Here is a 24,855-nt window from a genome sequence, read left to right on the forward strand (position 1 = left end):
CAAGATGAAATTTATCTGTGTGCCATTTGCCTTTTTACCTTTAGAATATGCCCTTGATGGCCAGCACTACCATGAGAACTGTCTGTTCATGCAGCCAATATAGGCAGTCTACTGGAGTGCAGGTACTACAGCAGTAAATAAAACAGACCAAGTCCCTGCCCTCATGGAGTTTATATCACAGTAGGGAGGAGATGGATTACAAATAAGTAAATGTACACCAGGGAATGATCAGGGGCATGGAGAAAAATATAACAAGTTAAGGGAATAGGGAGGAGCTGAAGGGTGGTAGGAGGGGACTTGATGAAGGTGGCATTGGAGTGGAAACTTGAGAGAAGTGAGGGAGCCAGTCATGCAGTTGTCCAGAAGAAGAGTATTCCAGGCAGTACAACATCTCTGAGACATATTTGACCTGAAGGCCCAAGGGAAAAGTTGTGGAAGATGAGCTCAGAGAGGTAGTAGGGAGCCGTTTCTTGCTTATCTTCTTTGGGAAAAATATTTTCATTTAAAGCCTCAAATTCACCAATACCTAATATGAAACTAATATCATGAATGAGATCTCAGCTGAAAATGTACCTGTTTATCATTTTATCTAGTACTGACTCAGATTCATTTAATATAGCACCTCATTTAAATAACTCAATTAGTATTCCCCCCACCCATTTCTCCCAGAGGTTTTTTCAGTATCATATCTGTGTGGGCCTTATTACACACAATCTCCTTAGAAAAGGTATGCTGTCCAAAAATAGGTGAACTGAGTTTCTGAAGACAAAAATTCCAAAGAGTAAATTTTAAATGTCTATCTATAAAAAAATGATAGGTAGGCAAGATAATGGATATGTTAAGTCACATTGATTTAATCATTGTACATTGTGTACATATATCAAAACATCACATCCTACCCCATAAATGTATACAATTATGATTTATCTATTGAAAATAATTTTTAAAAACCTTGTGAACCATAAGAAAAATTCTCTTGAAAATCAAAAATAAAATGTCATCAAAAAACAAACAAACCCAGAGCACCCTCATAGATCTCACTAGCCCATCCTCTAGGGAAGTTTCTCTGCTTTTTCTTAGAACACTTCTTTTTGAGACAGAGTTTCACTCTTGTTACCCAGGCTGGGGTGCAATTGTGCAATCTCAGCTGACTGCAACTTCCGCCTCCCTGGTTCAAGTGATTCTCTTGCCTCAGCCTCCCACATAGCTGGGATTACAGGCGCCCTTCACCATGCCCAGCTAATTTTTTGTATTTTTAGTAGAGACAAGGTTTCACCGTGTTGGACAGGCTGGTCTTGAACTACTGACCTGAGGTCATCACCAGCCTCGGCCTCCCAAAGTGCTGGGATTACAGGCGTGAGCCACCGCACCTGGCCAGAACACGTCTTTTAACATCTTATGTAATCATCAAAAAAGAAGGCACCAAAACCTGGACCATACTGATGAAAGATTTTGTGTGTATAAAAATGTAAAAATAGAGTTAAAATTGTATGTATACCTATAGTTCTTCACAGAGATGTCCCCAGTTTAATAAATGCTTGACTATCATTAGGCTGTCATAGCAGTGTCACTTTTTAGATATTGGGCACATTACTGATTTGTGACTACATTGTTTAAGAGGTAACATTGGCATGAAATTACTCATAATCTGCATCCTTCATATTTATTATACTCATATTATGAGAGAAGAATACCTCCTATTTCTGTGGTATAAAAAACTATAGGTCTGTTGCCACAGGTTGGTTCAGGTTGGCATTTCTTGGTCATAGTTTGCATTTAAAAAAAAATCATTAAGTAATAACAGTATTTAAGAGCTAACCCTCAAGTTCTGGTTATTCTTTTAGTTTATTATAAGACTCCCATTAGAGACCAGTTTAATTTATTATACCGCTTTAACTTGCCATATTAATTCAATATAATTTTAAATAAGAACTTGGAATATTTCTGAAGTAAATTTTTTAAAAAGATTAAATACATTTTATTGCTTCAGAGGCATCAGCAAAAATCATTGTTAGTACCTGCCACAGAGGCAGTAATTTCATTACCTAGAGTAGTGAGTACTAGTAAAAATGGGTTGACATTTTGTTCCTTAAACTTATGTAGCATTTGACTTAGTGCCTGGCTTCTTTCCTTTTTCCCTGTAATTAAAAAAAAATTTATTTTGAAACAATTTTAGGCTTATAGAAAAATTATTAAAATAGTAAAGATTATTCACATATATCCCTCACCTGGCTTCTCCTGATGTTAACAGTTTATGTACTGTATTATAATACAGTTATCAAAATCAGGATTAACATTGGTATAATGCTACTGACTAAATTACAGACCTTATCGAATTTCAGCAGTTTTTCCACCAATGCCTTTTCTGTTTCAGGGTTCCGTGCAGGATCCCACGTAGCATCTAGTTGTCATTTCTCCTTAGGCTCCTGCCGTCTGTAACAATCTGTCTTTATCTTTCATGACCTTAACACTTATGAATATGACCAGTTAATTAGTAGAATAGTTTTTAGTTTGACAAATACCACAGTAATAATTATTGCAAGTAAGATCTATCAGTAGATACTAAAATCAGTAGGCAGAAAGTTGAGGAGAAGCAAGATATTTACATAGTCTTAACATTTCTCTCCTCAGATACTTATTAATTACAAAGAGCAAAATAGTAACTTTATAGTGGAGAAACTTGGCTGACACCACCTAAACCAAATGAATAAGGATTAACATCACCAGTAATAAGACATTGATAGCATAATTCTGTACCCGTTGATATGATGCCCTGAAAAGAACACAAAGTCACTTCTGTGGTATTCTTCATAAAAATACATAATCTCAGTCTAACTGTGAGAAACATCAGATACTTTATTTTTAATTGTGTTTTCTATTAAGGCAAAGCATAATTGATTTGAAGGAGAAGGAAATACCAGAATTAAGAAATAAACTGCAGAATGTCAATAGAGACATACAGCGCTTAAAGAACGACATAGAAGAACAAGAAACACTCTTGGGTACAATAATGCCTGAAGAAGAAAGTGCTAAAATGTGTCTGACAGATGTTACAATTATGGAGAGGTTCCAGGTAAGTTTACTGTAGTTTAAGGCAGACTATGGTAGCTTGAATTTGAAGTGTGAGAGTTAAAAATAGTAGCTAGTATTCAGGTACAGGTTGTGTTTAGAATTCCCCATCCTGAATTTCAGATACCCTCAGGGAGCAAGTGCTTAGTTTACATCCCTGGGTTTAAATTTTTAAATTCATAAATATAAAAATTGAGACAGTTTTATTTGTTTTTCATTTTTAGTCACCTTCCTTTTGTTTACCTCATTTGAACTGCTAAGAATTAATTTCACTTTTATCCTATTAAACTTTGCTGAAATTGTATCTGGAAATGGTTTATAAGTAGATTTAAAAAATAAATGATAATAGCAATTAATTTTTTTTTTTTTTTGAGACAGTCTCACTCTGTCGCCCAGGCTGGAGTACAGTGGTGCAATCTTGGCTTACTGCGACCTCCACCTTCTGGGTTCAACCGATTCTCCTGCCTCAGCTTCCTGAGTAGCTGGGATTACAGGCGCCCACCACACCCAGCTAATTTTTTTTTGTATTTTTAGTAGAGATGGTGTTTCACCACGTTGTTCAGGCTGGTCTTGAACTCCTGACCTCGTGATCCACCTGCCTTGGCCTCCCAAAGTGCTAGGATTACAGGCATGAGCCACCGCACCCGTCCAATAGCAATTAATTTTTATTTGTTTATTTTTTTAACGGAGTCTAGCTCTGTCACCAGGCTGGAGTGCAGGGGTGCAATCTCGGCTTACTGCAACCTCTGCCTCCTGGGTTCAAGCGATTCTCCTGCCTCAAGCCTCCTGAGTATCTGGGATTACAGACACTTGCTGCCATGCCCAGCTAAGTTTTGTATTTTTAGTAGAGGTGGGATTTACCATGTTAGCCAGCCAGGATGGTCTCGATCTCCTGACATAGCAATTTTTTTTTAAAGATTTTGAATAATCAATACGTTTATTAAGGGAAATACTTTTCTTATTTCTTAAGATGGAACTTAAAGATGTTGAAAGAAAAATTGCACAACAAGCAGCTAAGCTACAAGGAATAGACTTAGATCGAACTGTTCAACAGGTAAACCAGGAAAAACAAGAAAAACAACACAAGTTAGATACAGGTAATAGAGTGTATGTCCTTATGTACCCATAAAGACTTTGACATTGCTAGCACATGCTTTTTCTAGTAAATTGTATAACTGTTACATGGACAAGGAAGTTCTTTCCAGAGCATTGCATATTCACTCTTTTTTTCTGAAAAGCATCACTTCTCTTTGTTCTCTTACTTTGCACAATAGATTTTGAATAGTAGGAGAGCATCAAATGAGCTGTTGTCGTCATCGTCGTCTTTTTTTTTTTTAAGATGGAGTTTCACTCTTGTTGCCCAGGCAGGAGTGCTGTGGTGCGATCTCAGCTCACTGCAACCTCTGCCTCCTGGGTTCAAGCAATTCTCCTGCCTCAGCCTCCTGAGTAGCTGGGATTACAGGCACGTACCACCACACCTAGCTAATTTTTGTATTTTTTAAATAGAGACGAGGTTTCACTGTGTTGGTCAGGCTGGTCTCGAACTCCTGACTTCAGATGATCCACCTGCCTTGGCCTCCCAAAGTGCTGGAATTACAAGCATGAGCCACTGTGCCTGGCCATGAGCTGTATTCTTTCTCAGTCATACCTGCTCTGTGAGCTTTCCCTGTGAGTGGCCAGAAGGGGACATCAAGCAGATTTGGGAGCTAGCAGGGTTCTTGTTATATTTTTGTTGCAGTGAGTGGGGCCCACAAAAACTCAGTATTTGTGGATTCCATAGACTAATAAAAATGGGAAGGATGATACAAACAGTATTTTCTATAACCTTACATTAATTATCATGTTAATATGTTTTTGTGTAGTTGCTAGTAAGATTGAATTGAATCGTAAGCTTATACAGGATCAGCAGGAACAGATTCAGCATCTAAAAAGTACAACAAATGAGCTAAAATCTGAGAAACTTCAGATATCCACTAATTTGCAACGTCGTCAGCAATTGGAGGAGCAGACTGTGGAATTATCCACTGAAGTTCAGTCTTTGTACAGAGAGATAAAGGTGAGAATATCCATACATGTTTGTACAGAGAGATAAAGGTAAGAATATCCATACATGTTTTTTTTGTAAAATTAATTTATTTTATTTTTATTTTTATGTTATTTTTATTTTTTGAGACAAAGTCTCACTTGTCACTCAGACTGGAGTGCAGTAGCACAGTCTTAGCTCATTGCAACCTCCATCTCCGGGGTTCAAGCAATTCTCCTGCTTCAGCCTCCCTAGTAGCTGGGATTACAGGTGTGCGCCACCATGCCTGCCTAATTTTTGTACTTTAAGTAAAGATTGGATTTTGCTATTGGCCAGGCTGGTCTTGAACTCCTGACCTCAGGTGATCTGCCTACCTTGGCCTGGCAAAGTGCTGGGATTACAGGGGTGAGCCACCACACCCAGCCTTATTCTTATTTTTTAGAGATAAGAGTCTTGCTCTGTCTCCCAAGCTGGAGTGCAGTGGCGCAGTCACAGCTTACTGCAGCCTCGTCCTCCTGGCCTCGACCAATCCTTCTGCGTCAGCCTCTCAAGTAGATGGGACTACAGGCACACCCCACCATGCCAGGCTAATTTTAAAATTATTTGTAGAGACAGGGTCTCACTAAGTTGTTCAGGCTGGTCTTGAACTCTTGGCCTCAAGCAATGCAGCCTTGGCCTCCCAAAATTACAGGCATACATCACCTCACACAGCCTATGTTTGTTTTTAAAATTAAAATACATGAAATGTTCTTTATTAGTGTAATGACCAGAACTATAGCTGTTGTGAGGTTCAAATGAAAATGGCATAATAATTCTTTGTGTGGTTCCTAAGTAATAGAACTTGTACTAATAAGTAAAGATTTCTGGACGAAGGAGTTTGCCATGATAAGGAAGAACTGGCTGCCTGGTTAAGTAGTGAATGTTATTGGAGGTGGTCAGGTGGTGGTTGGTTAACTCTGTCTAAGGATTCCTGCTGGTTTGTCTTGTCTACAGATCTGTTATCTATGGCAGACACTCTCAGTGATAGCACTCTTTCCATTTGATTCCAGATGTGGTCTCAGAATCCTTATCAATACAGTGAGCAGGCACTCAGTTGACCCTGGAATGCATTTGACTTCCCTCATATAGATTAATCACATCTAAGACTCAACCAGTTATAAACAGTTTTAGAAACAATCTTACCTAGGTTTACATAATTATGCATACTCATTCAATAAGCACTAAGTATATTATGGAATCATTACTATACATTTTTATTTCTTAAATTATTCTGGATCACAAAATACCAGAGGCTCAGAATATGATATAAAATAATACTGCTTGGATTTTTATAATTTTTTACTTTTATAAAGCACTTGGACATTAAACCATCCAGTGCCTCAGCAACCTTATTAAGATAGATGACAAAATCTCTTTATAGAAAAAGAAATTGAAATTTATAAATGTCCCATGAGTGCCTAAGTACATGCAGCTAATAGGAAACGGAGTTGATTTTCTGATAGATCTTCTGACAGTGAAGGCATTTGACTTCCTAACACACAATACCACTTCCCAGTATGATAAAACAGACCTATATTGAAGTAATAATAATTGTATCTACCTCTGTCGATTCACTCAATACTTCAGAATCTTAAAGTGCTTGAGGATCGTTGTTTTGAACTGTGGTTATCATGTAACTATGTTGTATAGCGTTATAAGGCTCAATAATGAGGACCTCTGTTTGGTAAAATAGTTGATTACTTGAAAGCTCCCTTCCTTCCAGAATAGATGAGGAGACACCAATATTAGTGTAACAGTATGCTTTTATTACCATAAAATATCTGCATATCCTTATCAGGCTAAGCCTAAGGACAGAAGTGTTTTTACCATCATATTTTTATCTGTAAAAGAAAAGTCTGGACTGAATGAGCTTTCCTATTCTTTGATCATGCAGAAGTGTCATGAGCTATAAAATCATGAAAACTTATGCTTAAAGCCACACGCTAATATAATTGGGAGCACATGGCCTAGATTAAGAATCAGATTAGTAATTGAGGCAGGATAGCATGTGTAGTGGTTAAGAGAGTGAACTCTGGAGCTGGACTGGGTTAATATCTTGACTGTTTCATTTATGGGTTGTTGTGACCCTGGACAAGTCATTCTCTGTGTCTGTTTGCTTGTTTGAAATATAGGGCTGAAAATAATGGTTCTTTCCTCATAGGGTCATTGAAAGGAGCAAATGAGTTGACTTTTACAGCCCGGCACATAGAAAGTGCTTTTATTAAGACTGTAAAGTCTGACACCTAAAATAAGATAATGGAATATTATATAAGACTTCATCTTTTTATATTTTTAGGATGCTAAAGAGCAGGTAAGCCCTTTGGAAACAACATTGGAAAAGTTCCAGCAAGAAAAAGAAGAATTAATCAACAAAAAAATTACAAGCAACAAAATAGCACAGGATAAAGTAAGATTTCATTTATATATTTACTTATCAAATATCTATATTAAAGTTATGTTCATAGCACCATGTGGGACACTATTATTTCACCTGAAATTAAATAGCATGAGATAAATAGTATTTTCAGATTCATGGTATAATTTTTACATTAGAAATTCTTGTTAGAACAAAGATTAGACGTAAATTATTTTGCTGCTTGATCTAAAATAGAAGTTAAGAATTGAGACTAATTAATTCATTCCTATAGGTGATAAAGGGACTTGTCTGAGATCATAAAATTTGGTAGTGGTGGAAACTGGAACCCAAGGTTCATAACTTCAAAGCCAGTGTTTTACTAAGCTCTTCTGTTACATGCCCTTAAGTACAACCAGTGTAAATTTTAATAAATATTTTTCTACAGCTGAATGATATTAAAGAGAAGGTTAAAAATATTCATGGTTATATGAAAGACATTGAAAATTATATTCAGGATGGGAAAGACGACTATAAGAAGGTAATTTAAAACTTAAAAATATTTATTTGATTATATTTTTATTTCATATGCTTAAAGAATTTTCTTTTTCGTAGCAAAAAGAAACTGAACTTAATAAAGTAATAGCTCAACTAAGTGAATGCGAGAAGCACAAAGAAAAGATAAATGAAAATATGCGAATCATGAGACAAGATATTGATACACAGAAGGTAGGTCTGTTTTGCTTATGGTATCACTTACAGTAACTATGACATTTATGACATTCTTTTCTATAGTTTTATTTTCAATAGAAGAGCCATTGAATAGAAATGCAAAAAGTAAAGAGGCCAAGCGTGGTGGCTCATACCTATAATCCCAGCACTTTGGGAGGCCAAGGTGGGTGGATCTGTTGAGGCCAGGAGTTTGAGACCAGCATGGCCAACACAGTGAAACCCTGTCTCTACTAAAAGTACAAAAATTAGCTGGCCAGCACACACCTGCCTGTAGTCCCAGCTACTTAGGTGGCTGAGGCATGAGAATCACTTGAACCTGGGAGGCGGAGGTTACAGTGAGCCGTGATTGCAGCACTGTACTCTAGCCTGGGCGACAGAGTGAGACTTTGTCTCAAAAAAAAAAAAATGCAAAAAGTAAAGAAAAACAATTCCAATAACATTCTTATTTTATTTCTTTATTTTTCTTTCATTCATTTCATTCACTAATTTCTTTTATCTCATTCATTTATTCATTCTTTTATTCATTCAGAGATAGAGTCTCACTCTGTCGCCAGGATAGAATGCAGTGGTGTGATCTTGGGTCACTGCAACCTCTGCCTCTCGGGTTCAAAAGATTCTCCTGTGTCAGCCTCCTGAGTAGCTGGGACTACAGGCACACGCCGCCATCACACCCAGCTAATTATTTCTTTATTTTTCATTTTTATTTTCAGTAAAAGACTCGTGATAAAAGTTCAAACATAAAGGCAAAAACTAAAAGTGTCTCTCCCCTTCTCCTGATTCTCAGTCTCACTCCTACGTGTCATTAACTGTTACACTTATTTGTTCTTAAAGTTATTTATTCATATCCCAGCAGATAGATAGGTAGATAAATTTAAGTGTGTGTGTGTGTGTGTGTGTATATATATATACACACATATGTATTTAAATTTACTTTTATGGATGGGGACATATATATTCTGTACCTTTTTTCACATAACATAATTTGATTTTACAGATCAACTCACAGATATATCACATTCTTTTTAATGATTATAGAATAGTCCATTTTGTGTATATACCAGAACTTACTCAGGTTGATTTCATTTCCATGTTACAAATTATATGACGGTGAATATCTTTAACATACATCTGTATCTTTTCTTATTCTGACATATCTTTATATAGCATAAATTCACAAAGAGGGATTATGGTTTAATCTTGAAAGTTATCTGTAAGGAGAATGTTTATATATTAAGTCATTTTCTGGTTCATTCCAATATCATTTATTTTCTCTTAAATTTCTACAGTATAGTCAAAATCATATCAAGAAGCTATGATCACATGCTTTATGCAAGCATGGTAGTTAATGCCTTTAAAAACTATACCATTTCTCTGTTCTTACTCTTTTAAACAAAATTTACTATTTGAATGCTTTATCAACCACTCGATTGTAAGTGATTGCTAAAAATCACTTGAAAGATTAGTTACATTAGTTTTCTGCTGGGTCTATTTCTATAGCACCAAGAATTTCAAATACATGAAATATCAGTCAAAGGGAAATCAAATCTCTGTCTGTCCTAATACATGCTGAATAACTGTATAAATTTATGATGCATATATAACAAAATAATTATCACTAACTTTAATGTGGTTGCCTGTATAAAATCACGATCTATAAATTCGTAATAGCTCTCTGTATACATACATGAAATTGTTAAGAGTTACTAATCTATGACCCCTTTTAAGGTGATGGTCTAAACTTAGTGGATCTGATGGTATTAGTTTACTTTGTAACCTTCCTTGTTCCAGAGATTATTTACTTAGTTATATACAGTAGAGCAATGTTAAATATGTTTCAAATTAATGGGAAAACAAGGCAGTGCAGAAATAAGGGCAAGAAAATAATGAAGGCAGGAGAGAAGTATATAAAAAGTATACATGAGGTCTCATGTGCTTGCTAAAGATTCTAGTAATCTCTAGTAATCAAATGAAGAGAGGAGGCCAGGCACAGGCAGACAGATTACCTGAGGTCAGGAGTTTGAGACCAGCCTGCCCAACATGGTAAAACCCTGCCTCTACTAAAAATATAAAAATTAGCTAAGCATGGTGACACGCACCTGTAATCCCAACTACTCAGGAGGCTGAGGCAGGAGAATCACTTGAACCTTTGAGGTGGAGGTTGCAGTGAGCTGAGATCATGCCATTGCAGTCCAGCGTGGGTGACGAGTCAACCTCCATCTCAAAAAATAAAAATAAAAAAATGAAGAGAGGAAGTCACAATTAGTCAACATTCACGTTGTGTCAATGCTAAAAGAAAACCAGTTCCTTGTACTGAGACCAGAGGAAAATGTCTCAATTCATAGAAAGGAAGACTTGTATAGTCTTCAACAGACTTCTTAGGGCTTAAAAAAAAAACAGAGTATATCTCAGCATCAGTATCCCTTGATATGAGGTTCTATAGAGGTCGATGTGATTGAAACCTGAAATATATGTTAGAATGTTTAGAAAGCAAAGGTTCTTAGCTAGGGGCACCTGTAAATCATCTGAGTTTTTTCTCTCTAGATATAGAACTAAGAAAATTGAAAACATATGTTCCCACAACAACCTGTAGAAGAATGCTCATAGCAGCATTATTTATAATAGCCAAAATACGGACATACCCAATGGTCATCAGCTGATGAGCAGATAAACAAAATGTGGTATACCCATACAATGGAATATTATTCAGCCATAAAAAGGAGGATACATGCTACAACATGAATGAGCCCTTAAAACATGCTAAGCAAAAGAAGCCAGTCCCAAAAACCACATAATTTATGATTCCACTTATAATAAATGTACAGAATAGGGAAATCCAGTGACAGACAGCAGATTAATGTTTCCAGGGGATAGAGGTGAGGAAAGAATATAGTGACTGCTGATGAATATGAGATTTCCTTTTGGGTTGATCAGATGCTCTGGAATTGGATAGTGGTGATGGTTGTGTAAACTTGTAAATAAACTAAAACCACTGAATTGTACACGTTTAAATGGTGAATTTTGTGGCATGTTAATTACATCTCGATTTTTAAAAATCACTTAGGTTATTAAAAATACATATGTGGCTGGGTGCAGTGGCTCATGCCTGTAATCCCAGCAATTTGGGAGGCCGAGGCAGGCAGATTGCTTGAGCCTGGGAGTTCCAAACTATCCTGGACAATAGGTGAAATCCCATCTCTACAAAAAATTAGCCTGGTGTGATGGTGGGCACCTGTAGTCCCAGCTACTTGGGAAGCTGAGGTGGGAGGATTGCTTGAGCTGGGGAGGTCAGTACTACAGTGAGCTGTGATCGTGCCACTACACTCCAGCCTGGGCAACAGAGCAAGACCCTGTCTCAGAAACAAACAAGTCTGTGCCTCCAGTCCACACCAGTAAATCAGAATCCTGGGGGTTTGGGCAGAGATATGTGTGTTTTGTTGAAATTCCTTAGAGGTTCTGATGTATTCTTTTAGCTGTCAATAACTGAGCCATCACCTGATGGAGTGCATAACTTTGAGGCAGTCTTCTAGAAGTGCTGTTATTCCCAGCTAGACTTTTGGTGGACATTGGACTGTAATCTGTTCAGCACGCCACTCTCTCACAGGTATCTAGAATGCAGCTAATTTTTGTTTCTGTAGGTGACCAGCTGCATGTATTAACTATCATCTGAGTTGGATGATTGGGGTTAATATTTAAGAGCTGAGGAGCCTAACAATCATTGTTTACATACTGATTTAAGCCCTGCTAAATTTAGTCCACAGAATAAAATAATTTGAAAACTTAATAAACTTTCTCATTTTTCAGATGAAGGATATATGAAGGGAACTGGAGGTGACCTAACTTGCCCAAGGTCACAAAAAGTAGTAACAGAGGTAGAACTTGAACACTATCAAATTTCTAGTGAATGGAAAAACAGTTGTGGTATACTATTACTGCATCTTTTTTCCCTTCCTTTCGCTAATATTTTATATTTTGTAGACTATAATTGGAATTCTCATTGCTTAAAGTATAAAGGACAAATTTGACTCAAAAGGCATTTTATTAGCAATTATTGAGCCAGGGACTATACTGATTACATATACTAATTCCTTTAATCTTCACAATAGTTTGGATTTTTTTGTTTGTTTGTTTGCTTTTTGAGATGGAGTCTTGCTCTGTCACCCAGGCTGGAGTACAGTGGCACATTCTCAGCTCACTGCAACCTTTGCCTCCTGGGTTCAAGTGATTCTCCTGCCTCAACCTATCTAGGGCTACAGATGAGCACCACCACACCTGGCTAATTTTTGTATTTTTAGTAGAGATAGGATTTCACTGTGTTGGCCAGGCTGATCTCGAACTCTTGACCTCAAGTAATCTGCCTGCCTCAGCCTCCCAAAGTGCTGGATTATAGGTGTGAACCATCACACCTGGCCACACAATAGTTCTTTATGATAAGTAGTAGTATAATCACCCATGTTATAAGCAAACTGAGGTTCTGAGAATTTTATTTGCCCAAAGTTATCCAGTTTAAAAGTAGGAACGCTGTGATTTGAGCCTAGATGTACCTGACTTCAAAGCAACTCTTGATATGGTAGAAATTATAGTCTTTCAAAACTAGAGGAAGAATAATGGAAGCTGACCTAAAAGAAAGAAATGCCTAGCTTTCTGGTAACAATGCAGGTAGACAGACCAGCAACAGTATTTTGTGCCAAAAATCAATCTCATCTAAAAATGTGATAGCACTTTTAAAGAGTCCTTTCATGCAATTGTGAAACCAAATTCAAATGTTACACAGATTTAGATGAAAGTAAGTAGTAGCATATTCCCTTGTTCCTAATAAGGAAAAACAAGCATAGTCCCCCACGAAAGAACCTTGGTAAGTCACACAGCAGCTACAGTGATACATTAGATTGCCTTAGCAACAAAGGACATTTATAACCATATTATTTTAGTCACTTTAACCGCCTATAATAATGCCTTTAGTAGATATGTATTCAGTTGTCTCAGTGTCTCTGGGGGATCGGTTCCAGGACCCCGTGATACAACAGATACCAAAATCTGGGATGCTCAAATCACTTATATAAAATGGCACATATAGTATTTGCATATAACCTATCCATATCCTCTGATATACTTTAATCTCTAGATTGCTAATGATATTGATATATAAATGCTATATAAATAGTTATGTTGTATTATTTTAAATTTGTATTTTTATATTGTACTGTTATTTTTTTATTTTGTTTTTTCCCCCAATATTTTTGATCCATGGTTAGTTGAATCTGTAGATGTGGACCTGTGGTTAAACTGTATGTTTATATTATTTCCAGGAAAAATGAAGGTAGCCTTAAAAAAGAAAAAGATAACTCTAAAAATGGTTGTGCATGCCTGGGCAGGATTGGATGTGAACATTAAGCATGTGAGAGAAATCCTTGATTTCCCTCTCCCATCTGCCAGTCCCTGACCTTTACTGTTGGGGCAAGATAATGCCACAGATCTGTCCATCTCTCCCACTTCCCACAACACTGAGTTTAGCTTAGCTGCAAGGGCTATTGCAGGAGGGTCCCAGCTCCCTTTTTGAGAAATCCTGACTCCAAACTTGGGATAAGTTTTCTACACACAGGATTTCTGGGCCAAACCACCATTCTTTCTGCAGGAATTTTTTTTTTCCCTAAATTCTAAAGAATCAATTTACAAATTGTTTTCTAATGATTGTCTCTTAACAACATAGTTCATTTTAATCACCAGGAAAATAATTTTGTTGTTGCTACTACTAAGTGTGATTGAGTCTCATTTGAGGGATAAAACTACTCAACAAGAACAGCCAATTATTTGAAATTTCATTTCAGTGGCTAAGAAAGTATGAAGTTGATAGACACATACTACTATTGTGGCACTTCTTACTGCATTGTGTGATTATTATTTGTCAGCCTAAAGGTAGAAGTTGTATGTGACATATGACTAACAGGTTCTAATAGTTTTGGTACTTGTTAGGAGACAGAACTGGGAAGAAAAAGTTGGGAAAGACTTCAATAGTAGTATTGATCTCTTATGATCTTGTAGGTCAGTAGGCTTTATCACTGGTGTTCCTATGCAAAATGATCCACGAGGGATGTAGCTATTAAAATATCTAGTTATATTTTTAATTTTACCATTTAAAATTTCTGTTTTTTATGTTTTTAAGTGAACACAATTTCCTAGCATTTTTGCTAAATATTTTAATACTTTATAAGTAAATAAGTACACAGATATATGCTCAAATCATTATGAGACTCCCCATCAAACAGTAGACTTGGTTTTTAGATTATGGTCATGAAAGAGCAGTAAAAGCTGTGCTACAAGAGGTATAACACTCGTGACTCTGGATGGGGACGGGCCATCCAGATTGCCCCATACCTGGAGATTCCTTCACACTGGCTTATTCTCCTTCTGTTGAATTTCACATGATTCTAAGTAAGACAGAAATGGCACTTCCTATCAGCAGTTGCCTGTTATGGATCTCATGTTAGTAACTTAGTTATTTCTGTTAACTAATTTAATGTTTACTTTTAGATACAAGAAAGGTGGCTACAGGATAACCTTACTTTAAGAAAAAGAAATGAGGAACTAAAAGAAGTTGAAGAAGAAAGAAAACAACATTTGAAGGAAATGGGTCAAATGCAGGTTTTACAAATGAAAAAGTATGCTTTTAAAATAATCTTTGGTTTAAAGAAAGGTCTTTATTATTGGGATATGAAGGATATTAAATAGCTGTTTTAGAAGAATTTTAGCCTCAGCCTAGTATACTTTGAGAGTTACTAGAAGGTAAACGGTGTTTTGATACAATTATATTTCATGGCCTTAAGAACTGAATTACTGAAGAAGTAATACAGAATTGTTGATCACATTATAGCGATGGGCCTTAGTTACTCAGTATTGAACATGCTTAGTCACCACACATCTGCTAGCCTGCTGCATAGAATAGTAGTGCTAAGCATAGAGAATATGCGCCTATGGACCTTGCATGGGTCAGAGCTTGTACTGTCTGTAATATTATCAATGGAGTTGTTGCCACAGTGATTTGTCAACAAAGATTCATTCTAGATTTTCTCATTTGTAATTATGCATCCACCAGAGCATTTCTTTTGAAAGATGAGCCTCATTCTTCCTTTATCTGGTTTTGTTGTTACTTATTGTAGTTGCTACCTTCCTGGTACAGCAAAAAAGATTTTATTCCTACCTTGACTGCCTTAGAGTTGTCTTAGGAATTCTGTAAGAACCTGGTTGATGCTAAGGCACTAGACTGGTGTAAAAGGTTGTACTAGGCAAATACTTAGATTGTGAACCACCTCAGCTGGTTAAATCTAGGCCGCTCATTTCTTAAACCCTTCCTTGTAGGGTTTTTATTTGTCATCTTGAATATATACAGAAATCTGAATGAACGAATGCTTAGATTTTTCTAAAGGATATAGTAAAGTGAAGTTTAACTTAATTTATAAAGCCTAACAAATGGTTAATCCTGTGTTATCGTTAAGTACTCTAAGTTTAGCTATTTAAAATCTCTTTCTTGTATCAGGGAGATCAGATTTTGTAAATAGAAGAGCTTGTCATCTTCAAAGCCTTCATTTTTTATGTCTGAGGACACTGAGACCCAGAAAAATCACAGACGAAATTATGATGAAAGCCAGGAATGTGACCTTAATATCCTAGTTCCCAAGCCTCACTTCTTTTACACTATAATGTTAGTACTTTCCATGGCAAGTTGGAAAAGTAATGCTTTTAGAAGAAACTTTGAAATGAAATAATTTATCCTTGGCTACTAAACACCAAAACCAGATATTTAAAAAATTTCTTCTGTGATTGGTACATAACAATACTTTTTACATTCATTCACATTACTAAATACAACTTATTCAAACCTTTCTTCAATCAGGACACAACACAAATGTCAACAAAACTTCTAATCTGGTCAACTCTGTAAGATTCCCATACATTTGAGAGCAGTGCCTGGCACATAAGAAGATGCTTAATAAGTGATTGTTAAATAAATGAAGATTTTTAAAGCATTCATTGAAATTTGTAAAATCTAAATTATCAGAAAAGTTTGGATATTTTACGTCTTGTCATTATTATGGTTTTTATACTTGTGCAAGAGAAATTTTGTTTTCATGGAGGAATCCAAATTTTTAAAAACTATTACTGCAGAAAATTAATATATGATTTAATTCAGATAAAATTCTGTTGTGCCTTTGACATATTATAAGCAAAATGATGAAGCCTGTTACTTGTAACTGCTTAATGTTGATAATTGTGCATTCTCAGTTCACAGTCAGAAGTTTGTGAATGTGTAATATTAATCACCAGAGTGCTTTACTTAGTGTCTAAAGACCAGGAACTTTATCAGTGATCACATGCTATGAGGGTTCGCTATTCAACACACAAAATTAGCTGTTTAGCAACCTATGTGGGGCAGAGAAGGAAGAGAGGGGTTTTATTAGTACTGAAGCCTTAAATAAAAAGCAAGGGGAGACTCTGCTATACTGATTGCCAAGGAGAATGATATTTACCTATCTAAAGATATCTATAACTTTTTCACTTCAGGTTGTCAAAAGCTAAAAAATGGTCCTCATTTGTCATTTTTCTTTTTTACAGTGAACATCAGAAGTTGGAAGAGAACATAGAAAATATAAAAAGAAATCACAGTTTGGCATTAGGGCGACAGAAAGGTTATGAGGAAGAAATTATTCATTTTAAGAAAGAACTTCGAGAACCACAATTTCGGGATGCTGAGGAAAAATATAGAGAAATGATGATTGTTATGAGGACAACAGAACTTGTGAACAAGGATCTGGATATTTATTATAAAACTCTTGACCAGTAAGTGTTAAACTGAGGATTTTGTTCCCATTGCGGTGAATATTGACTAACATATTTTAGTAATCTTTTCCCTCATTTTTTCTTTTCTTTTTTTTTTTTTTTGAAACAGAGTTTCAGTCTTACTGGCCAGGCTGGAGTGCAGTGGCGCAGCCTCAGCTCACTGCAACCTCTGCCTCCCGGATTCAAGTGATTCTCAGCCTCAGCCTCCTGAGTAGCTGGGATTATAGGTGTGAGCCCTCGCGCCTGGCCCCTCATTTTTTTCTTTCTAAATATGGTATTTTATGTATACCACAGAATGGAAAAATACATGTATGTATGTAAACACACTAGCTTAAGTTATGAAGTTAACATATAAAGCATATTAATATCAAGGAGTATTCATCATATTACCTCCCTGTAACCAATCCAAGAATTCTACCATTATCACTAATTGGCATCCACTTAGATGCTCCCTTCTTATCTCAACCTTCTGTCCTCCCCGCTCCCTATAACCAGTGACCAGTGACAAAGATTTTTACTTTCTCTGCTTTTTTAAAAAACAGTTTCATCATATATATGTCATATTTTGAGCTTTAAAATGATATGGTATTCTAGGATTTGCTTTTTTATTTGGGTTTGCTTTTGTTTATCCATGTTGTTTATAGCCATAGTTCATTCATTTTCACTGATGTACAGAATCTACTATGGTAATAGACCACAGTGAATCCATTCTCCTATGGATGAACATTTGGGTTTTTTTCCAGGTCTTGTCATGTCTTCTGGATGAAAGGTATAAGGTTATATTTGTGGTAGTGTGTTGCAGAATTTGCTTAATTTTACAAAATAATGTTGTTTTCCATAAATGGCTATACTGATTTATACCACTAGCAGTATATAAGGGTTTTTTGGATGGATGCTTTGGCATTGGATTTATAAATTTCTTAATCTTTGCCAACCTTAAAGGTTTAAAGTGATAAATCATTGTGTATACATTATTAGTCTTGTATTTTTGTTTGTTTGTTTGTTTTTGGGACAGAGTTTCTCTTTGTCACCCAGGCTGGAGTGCAGTGGTGTAATCATAGTTTGGTGTAACCTCAAACTCCTGGGCTCAAGCAGTCCTCCCACTTCGGCCTCCCAGAGTGCTGGGATCATAGGCGTGAGGCACTGTTCTGGCCCTGTTGGTCTTTTCTTATTTAATCTTCTTTACCTCTTCTGCATTTCAATTCCTTTTCATTCAGTTATATGTATTACAAATGTCTTTTCAAACATTATGCTTATCTTTTTTACTTGGCATCTTTTGATGACACTGGATTTGATTTTGAGTTAGTTGAATTTAGCAGTCTTTTCTGGTTGGCTCTTGGTGTGTCTTGTTAAGAAATCCTTCCCTATGCCTATATTTTAGTCTAAAATTTTTAAATTTTGCCTTTCACATATAAGTACATTTAAGTACTCTAAGTTGAATTTTTTCTGTTATGAATAACCAGTTGTCGTGGCTTAATTTATTGATAAGCTATTCTCTTCTCCGTGACCTGTAGTGTCATTTCTGTCATATTTCAGAATTCCATATGTTCCTGAATTGGTCCTGGGTTCTCTGTTCTACTTCACTGGTCACTTTGTCCATCTCTGTGCCATTTCTCACACCATCTTAATTACTATAGCTTTATAATATATTCAGCATATATCAGAACTTTATCCAGTGTATGTCTGCCTTTTAATCAGTGAATTTAGTCCTTTCATATTCATTGTGATTATTCAATAGAATTGAATTTATTTCTGCCATCTTTTTTTCCTTTTCTGCCTTTTGGAGATGGATTTATTTTTCTTGACTCCTCCTTTTTTCCTTTTTTGGGTTATGTGGTTGACCATATAACATGGGGATTAGGGACACTAAGCCCCCACACAGTCAGAAATCCACATGTAACTTTTGATTCCCCCAGAACTTTACTAATAGCCTACTGTTGACTGGAGGCCTTACTGATAACAGAAACAGTTGATTAGCATATATTTTGTATATTATATGTATTATATGCTGTATTCTTACCATAAAGGAAACTAGAGAAAAGAAAAAAAAATTATAAGAGAAAATATATTTCCTATTAAGTGGAAATGAATCATCATAAAGGTCTTCAGCCTTGTCCTCTTCACATTGAAGAGAAGGAGGAAGAAGAGGAGGGATCAGTCTTGCTGTCTCGGATGGCAGAAGTGGAAGAAAATCTGCGTAAATGTAGACCAACATAGTTCAAACCTGTGTTTAAGGATCAGTTGTATTCTACTTTAGTTATTTGAGTGTTTACCTTTTAATTTTTAACATACTTAATTTGACTTATAATCATATGCATTAATTCTCAAAGTGGTCCTGGAACACTATTATCAGTATCACCTTGGAACATGTTAGGAATGCAAATTCTCAGCCTCTACCCCAGACCTGGATCAAAAATTTGGAAGGTATGGCCCAGCAGTCTGTTTTTGACAAGCGTTTTGGGTGATTTTGATGCATATTAAAGTTTAAAAACCATAGCTTTAATGTGAATTGTTTTATCTTCTTCCTGAGTACTAATTATCTTCTCCCATCTGCATTATTTGTGTTGTCTAATATTTTAGTTTTACCCTGTTTTTAAATTATAACAAATGAGTAATAATTATTGTGGTGGTTTCATAAGCCCATATGTTTAGCAATTTCTTTGTTCATTCTTGCTTTTTAAATCCCACTCCTCTCTTCTTTAGGTTCGGTTTTCTTTTTTTTTTTTTTGAAGTATATCCTTTATTAGTTTTTTTCAGTGAATAACTATTAGGGGTAAACTCTTTATAGTCTTTGAGCAGTTTTTGCCCTTAATTCGATAGTTTAGCTGAGCATAGAGTTCTAGTTGACAGTTTTGGCACTTTGAAAATATTCCATTTTTTGTTGGTCTCTATGGTTACAGTTGAGAAATCATTTGAATTATTCCTTTAAAAGTAATCTGCCTTTTTCCTCTGGTTCTCTTATGATTTTCTGTTTGTCTCCAGTGTTCTGTATTTTTATAATAGTGTGTCTAGACTCAGTTTTAGTTCTTCTGCTCATTAATTGGCTTTTTGATCTGAGGATTGATATATATCATCAATTTTGGGGATTTTTCATGCATTATCTCTTCAAATATTATTCTTTCTCCATTTCTCACTGTTTTCCCCTTCTTCACTTTTTATTAGCTATAACCTCCTCTTTCCTCTCCATTGCTTAATCCCTCCTGCATATACTGGGCTCCGGGGTATATACCTTGCAATTCATAAATTATTTAACTGCTGCTTATACTGCCTATTGAGTGGTTGTCATTGTTTTTTTTTCCCTTCATTTTTTTCTATAAAGTTCTATTTTGTTCTTTTTCAGAAACTTACATTGTTTTTTATAATTTTTTAAAACAGAGTCTGGCCCTGTCACCCAGGCTGGAGTGCAATGGCATGATCTCAGCTCACTGCAGCCTCCACCTCCTGGGTTCAAGTAATTCTCATTCCTCAGCCTCCCAAGTAGCCGGAATTACAAGTGCATGCCACCACCTGGCTAATTTTTGTATTTTTAATACAGATGAGGTTTCATCATGTTGCCCAGGCTGGTCTTGAACTCCTGGCCTCAAGCAATCCTCCCACCTAGGCCTCCCAAAGTGCTAGGATTACAGATGTGAGCCACCTCGCCAGGCCTGTGATGTATTTTCTTCCTTAGTATTTTGATTCCTTCTTGAATGTGTCTTTACTCATTTTAACTATACACATTTTATATTCTCTTTCAGATTATTATTTTTTCATTTCACATTTGAAGAGTCTGCTTCTGCTGTTTTGCATGCTGATTCTATCCCCTAGTGAAGTTTCTTTGTGTGTTTTATTAATATTTAATTGTGTGCTTATCTTTAGTAGCATTGTGTTTTTCTATGAGACTCCCTTGTGACTTTTTCTTGTGGATGTCCATCTACACAGAAATTTTAGTTTTATATTAACTAGGAGCTCCAGAGAAAACACTGGCCTGCATGTAGGGTTTTCGTTAATTTCCCAAGTGGTAGGTTCCTGGACTAGACTCACTGGTAGCATAACTTTGAACCCCAAACCTATATAAAGCATTTACCCAAGACTTTGAATTTTCAGCTTACTAATTTTCCACTCTTTCATTGAGGATTGATGTTATAGCTCTTAAAGAGTCCCATTTTTTGTGTTGGCAGTCACTTCTAATCCTCTTTCTCACTTAAGTCCTATCCTCCATCTTCTTTCCTGGGTAATAACCAATCCCTAGGATATAAAAAAAATAACCCCAAGTTAATGGCTGGGCATGGTGGCTCATGTCTGTAATCGCAGCACTTTGGGAGGTCGAGGTGGGCATATCACTTGAGGTAAGGAGTTCGAGACCAGCCTGGCTAGCATGGAGAAACCCCGTCTCTATTAAAAAATACAAAAATTAGCTGGGTGTGTTGGTGCACACCTGTAAATCCCAGCTACTCAGGAGGCTGAGGCAGGAGAATTGCTTGAACCCAGGAAGCAGAGGTTGCAGTGAGCCAAGATTGCACCACTGCACTCCAGCCTGGGCAACAGGACGAGACTCTGTCTCAAAAATAACAATAACAGCAATAGTAACAATAATAACCCCAAGTTTAATTTGTCTGTCAGATTACATACTAACTGTTCTGGTTTTCAGTTCTATCTTTGTTTCTGTTATGTAAGGACTTCCCTTTCTTTTTTGTGAGTTCAACTATGAATTTAAAATAATTTTTGTTATCAATATATCTAGCAGTTCTGTTTATTTGTGGCAGGAGAATTATCAGCTACTTTAGATTTTGGTGGTGTTGATTTTTTCTGGAATGGCAAATATCTTCCTTAGCACTAAGAGAGTTAAACAGAGGTTCTCTTCTCTTCTAAGACTCTGGTCGGATACACAGTCAACAGACCAACCTAAACAGTGGCATTCAGACCACAGGGCTCAGGAAGACAGGAGAACTCTGGTTTCAGTGTGAGGACTTTTTTAGTTAGTGATGATAACAAATGTGGCCCCAGAATTGCCTTGGTGTATTTTTGGCATATACAAGTTTTAGGAAGTACGTAATCATGTAAGACAAATTAGATCCATTTGCTGTGAAATAGTGGGAGTGAGCCAATTATTTTAACTTTTTTTTTTTTAAATATACTAAGATTTTTGTTAGGTTAAGTTTAACTTTTAAAACAGTTTTTTGAGAGTATTTCGTGGATATATCTTTTGTCTCATTTCATTGTAAGTGGGTAGGTTAACGTTACAATGCTCCCTGGGTCTAAAAAGGCTCATAGAATTGTATGCCAGCAGGAAATGAGAACTTTTGTTTTTTAACCTCTTTGAATGCAGCCAACAGTTTAAAGTGATTAGTCTTGGAATTTAAGGTTTTGAAACAGGAACATAGGCAAAACTTAAGGAATTCTTCCCAGTAGACTACACTTACATATATTTGTTTTTTGTTTTTAATTTTTTTGCCTTTAATAATTGTTTTTAGTCTTCTCAGCTACCTAATTTATGCCTTTAGGGGACTTTTTAGTTTTTTTTTTTTTAGTTCTTTAGCAACAGATGCTATGTATCCAATAGACTTATCAAACATTCATTGAGCATTAAGGAATAGGGGATCCGGAACCTTCTGGCAGGGACAGGTTTATTTGAAGAGACACAAATCAAAACAGATTTTTTGTCAGTAAAAACCCATTTGGCCAGGCACAGTGGCTCACGCCTATAATCCTAGCACTTTGGGAGTCCAAAGTGAGTGGATTGCTTAAGTCCAGGAGTTTGAGACCAACCTGGGCAGCATGGCGAACCCCATCTCTACAAAAAAATACAAAAGTTGTCTGAGCATGGTTAGCACACACCTGTAATCCCAGCTACTCAGAAGGCTATGGCGGGTTGCAGTGAGCCAAGATCGTGCCACTGCACTCCAGCAGGGGTTACAAAAAGAGACCCTGTCTCAAAAAAAAAAACAAAAAAAAACTTCTATTTAAAATAAGATAAGTTGGTTGTGGTGAAAAAATAAAAATGGGTATTATAAAGCAAGACATTGGACTTTGTGTAAAAATCCAACATGATAAGTTTTGCCTTTTTAAAAAGGCCTCAGAAGTCCATAATACATGGTTAAAAGTGCTGTCTCTGAACACTACGGATGTCCAGATTTTGAACCCTTTAAAAAAAAAATTAATTTTTATAGTAGGTATATTTATGTGGTCCATGAGATATTCTGATGCAGGCATACAATGCATAATAATCACATCAGAGGCCAGGTGTGGTGGCTCACACCTGTAATCCTAGCACCTTGGGAAGCCAAGCTGGGTGGATGGCCTGAGTTCAGGAGTTCGAGACCAGCCTGGGCTGGTGAAACTCCACCTCTACTAAAATACAAAAGAAATTAGCCGGGTGTGGCAGTGTGCACCTGTAGTCCCAACTACTCGGGAGGCTGAGGCAAGAGTATTGCTTGAACCCAGGAGGCGGAGGTACCCGAAATGGCATCACTGCACCCCAGGCTGGGCAACAGAGACGCCATCTCTACAAAAAAATAAAAATAAAGCCAGCGTGGTGTCTCACGCCTGTAATCCCAGCACTTTGAGAGGCCAAGGTGGCTAGATCACGAGGTCAGGAGTGCAAGACCAGCCTGGCCAACATAGTGAAAACCCGTCTCTACTAAAAATACAAAAAATTAGCTGGGTGTGGTGGCAGGCGCCTGTAATCCTAGCTACTCAGGAGGTTGAGGCAGGAGAATCACTTGAACCTGGGAGGCAGAGGTTGCAGTGAGTGGAGATTGTGCCACTACACTCCAGCCTGGGCGACAGTGCGAGCTCATCTCAAAAAAAATAAAAATAAAAAATAATCATATCAGGGTAAATGGGGTATCCATCACCTCAAGCATTTATCACTTCTTTGTGTTACATACATTCCAATTATACTATTTTAGTTATTTTTAAATGTACAACAAATTGTTATTGACTGTAGTCACTCTGTTGTGCTATCAAATACTAGATCTTATTCTGATGACATCTTTGTACCCATTAACATCTCCAGTGCCCTTCCCAGCCTCTGGTAACTATCCTCTCCACTGTCTTCATGAGTTCAATTGTTTTAATTTTTCACTTCCACAAATGAATGAGAATATGCAAAGTTTGTCTTTCTGTGCCTGGCTTATTTCACTTAACATAATGTCCTTCAGTTCCATCCATGTTATTGCAAATGACAGGCTCTCATTTTATTTTATGGCTGAATAGTACTCCATTGTGTATATGAATCACTGTTTTTTTTTTTGTTTTTTTTTTTGTTTGTCCCTGCCCCACCCCCACCTCCACCCGCCACTGAGACAGACAGAGTCTCTGTCACTGAGGCTGGAGTTCAGTGGTATGATTTCAGCTCACTGAAACTTCTGCCTCCTAGGTTCATGCAATTCTCCTGCCTCAGCCTCCTGAGTAGCTGGGATTACAGGTGCCTGCCACCACACCTGGCTAATTTTTGTATTTTTAGTAGAGACAGGTTTTGCCATGTAGGCCACGTTGGTCTTGAACTCCAGACCTCAAATGATCCTCCCTCCTCAGCCTGCCAAAGTGCTGGGATTACAGGCGTGAGCCACTGCCCACACCTGGCCAGAACCACATTTTGTTTATCTATTTATTTGTTGATGGACCTTCAGATTGCTTCCAAATCTTGGGTATTATTTATAGTGCTGCAATAAACATGGGAGTGCAGGTATCTCTTCAACCTAATGATTTCATTTCCTTTGCATAAATATGCAGTAAGTGGGACTGTGGAATCATAGGGTAATTCTGTCTTTCGTTTTTTTAGGAACCTCCATACTGTTCTCCATAGTGATGATTTTGAGTCCTG

The 24,855-nt window shown here is 36.7% G+C and overlaps 1 protein-coding gene across 1 annotated transcript in view; it reads left to right on the forward strand.

Moving 5' to 3' along the window:
- The window catches only part of RAD50 (RAD50 double strand break repair protein), an 87,109-nt gene that overhangs the window by 43,584 nt on the left and 18,670 nt on the right, over positions 1-24,855 (forward strand). The window contains exons 14-21 of the mRNA XM_012444683.2: positions 2,884-3,073; positions 4,040-4,166; positions 4,932-5,125; positions 7,428-7,538; positions 7,933-8,025; positions 8,100-8,213; positions 14,745-14,872; positions 16,824-17,048. Of these exons, the coding sequence (XP_012300106.2) occupies positions 2,884-3,073; positions 4,040-4,166; positions 4,932-5,125; positions 7,428-7,538; positions 7,933-8,025; positions 8,100-8,213; positions 14,745-14,872; positions 16,824-17,048 (1,182 nt within the window). The remainder of the gene's footprint in view (positions 1-2,883; positions 3,074-4,039; positions 4,167-4,931; positions 5,126-7,427; positions 7,539-7,932; positions 8,026-8,099; positions 8,214-14,744; positions 14,873-16,823; positions 17,049-24,855) is intronic.

This window comes from Aotus nancymaae, unplaced genomic scaffold, assembly GCF_030222135.1.
Source record: "Aotus nancymaae isolate 86718 unplaced genomic scaffold, 86718_ANA_hifiasm-v0.15.2.pri h1tg000064l_1, whole genome shotgun sequence".
NCBI classification, from domain to species: Eukaryota; Metazoa; Chordata; class Mammalia; order Primates; family Aotidae; genus Aotus; species Aotus nancymaae.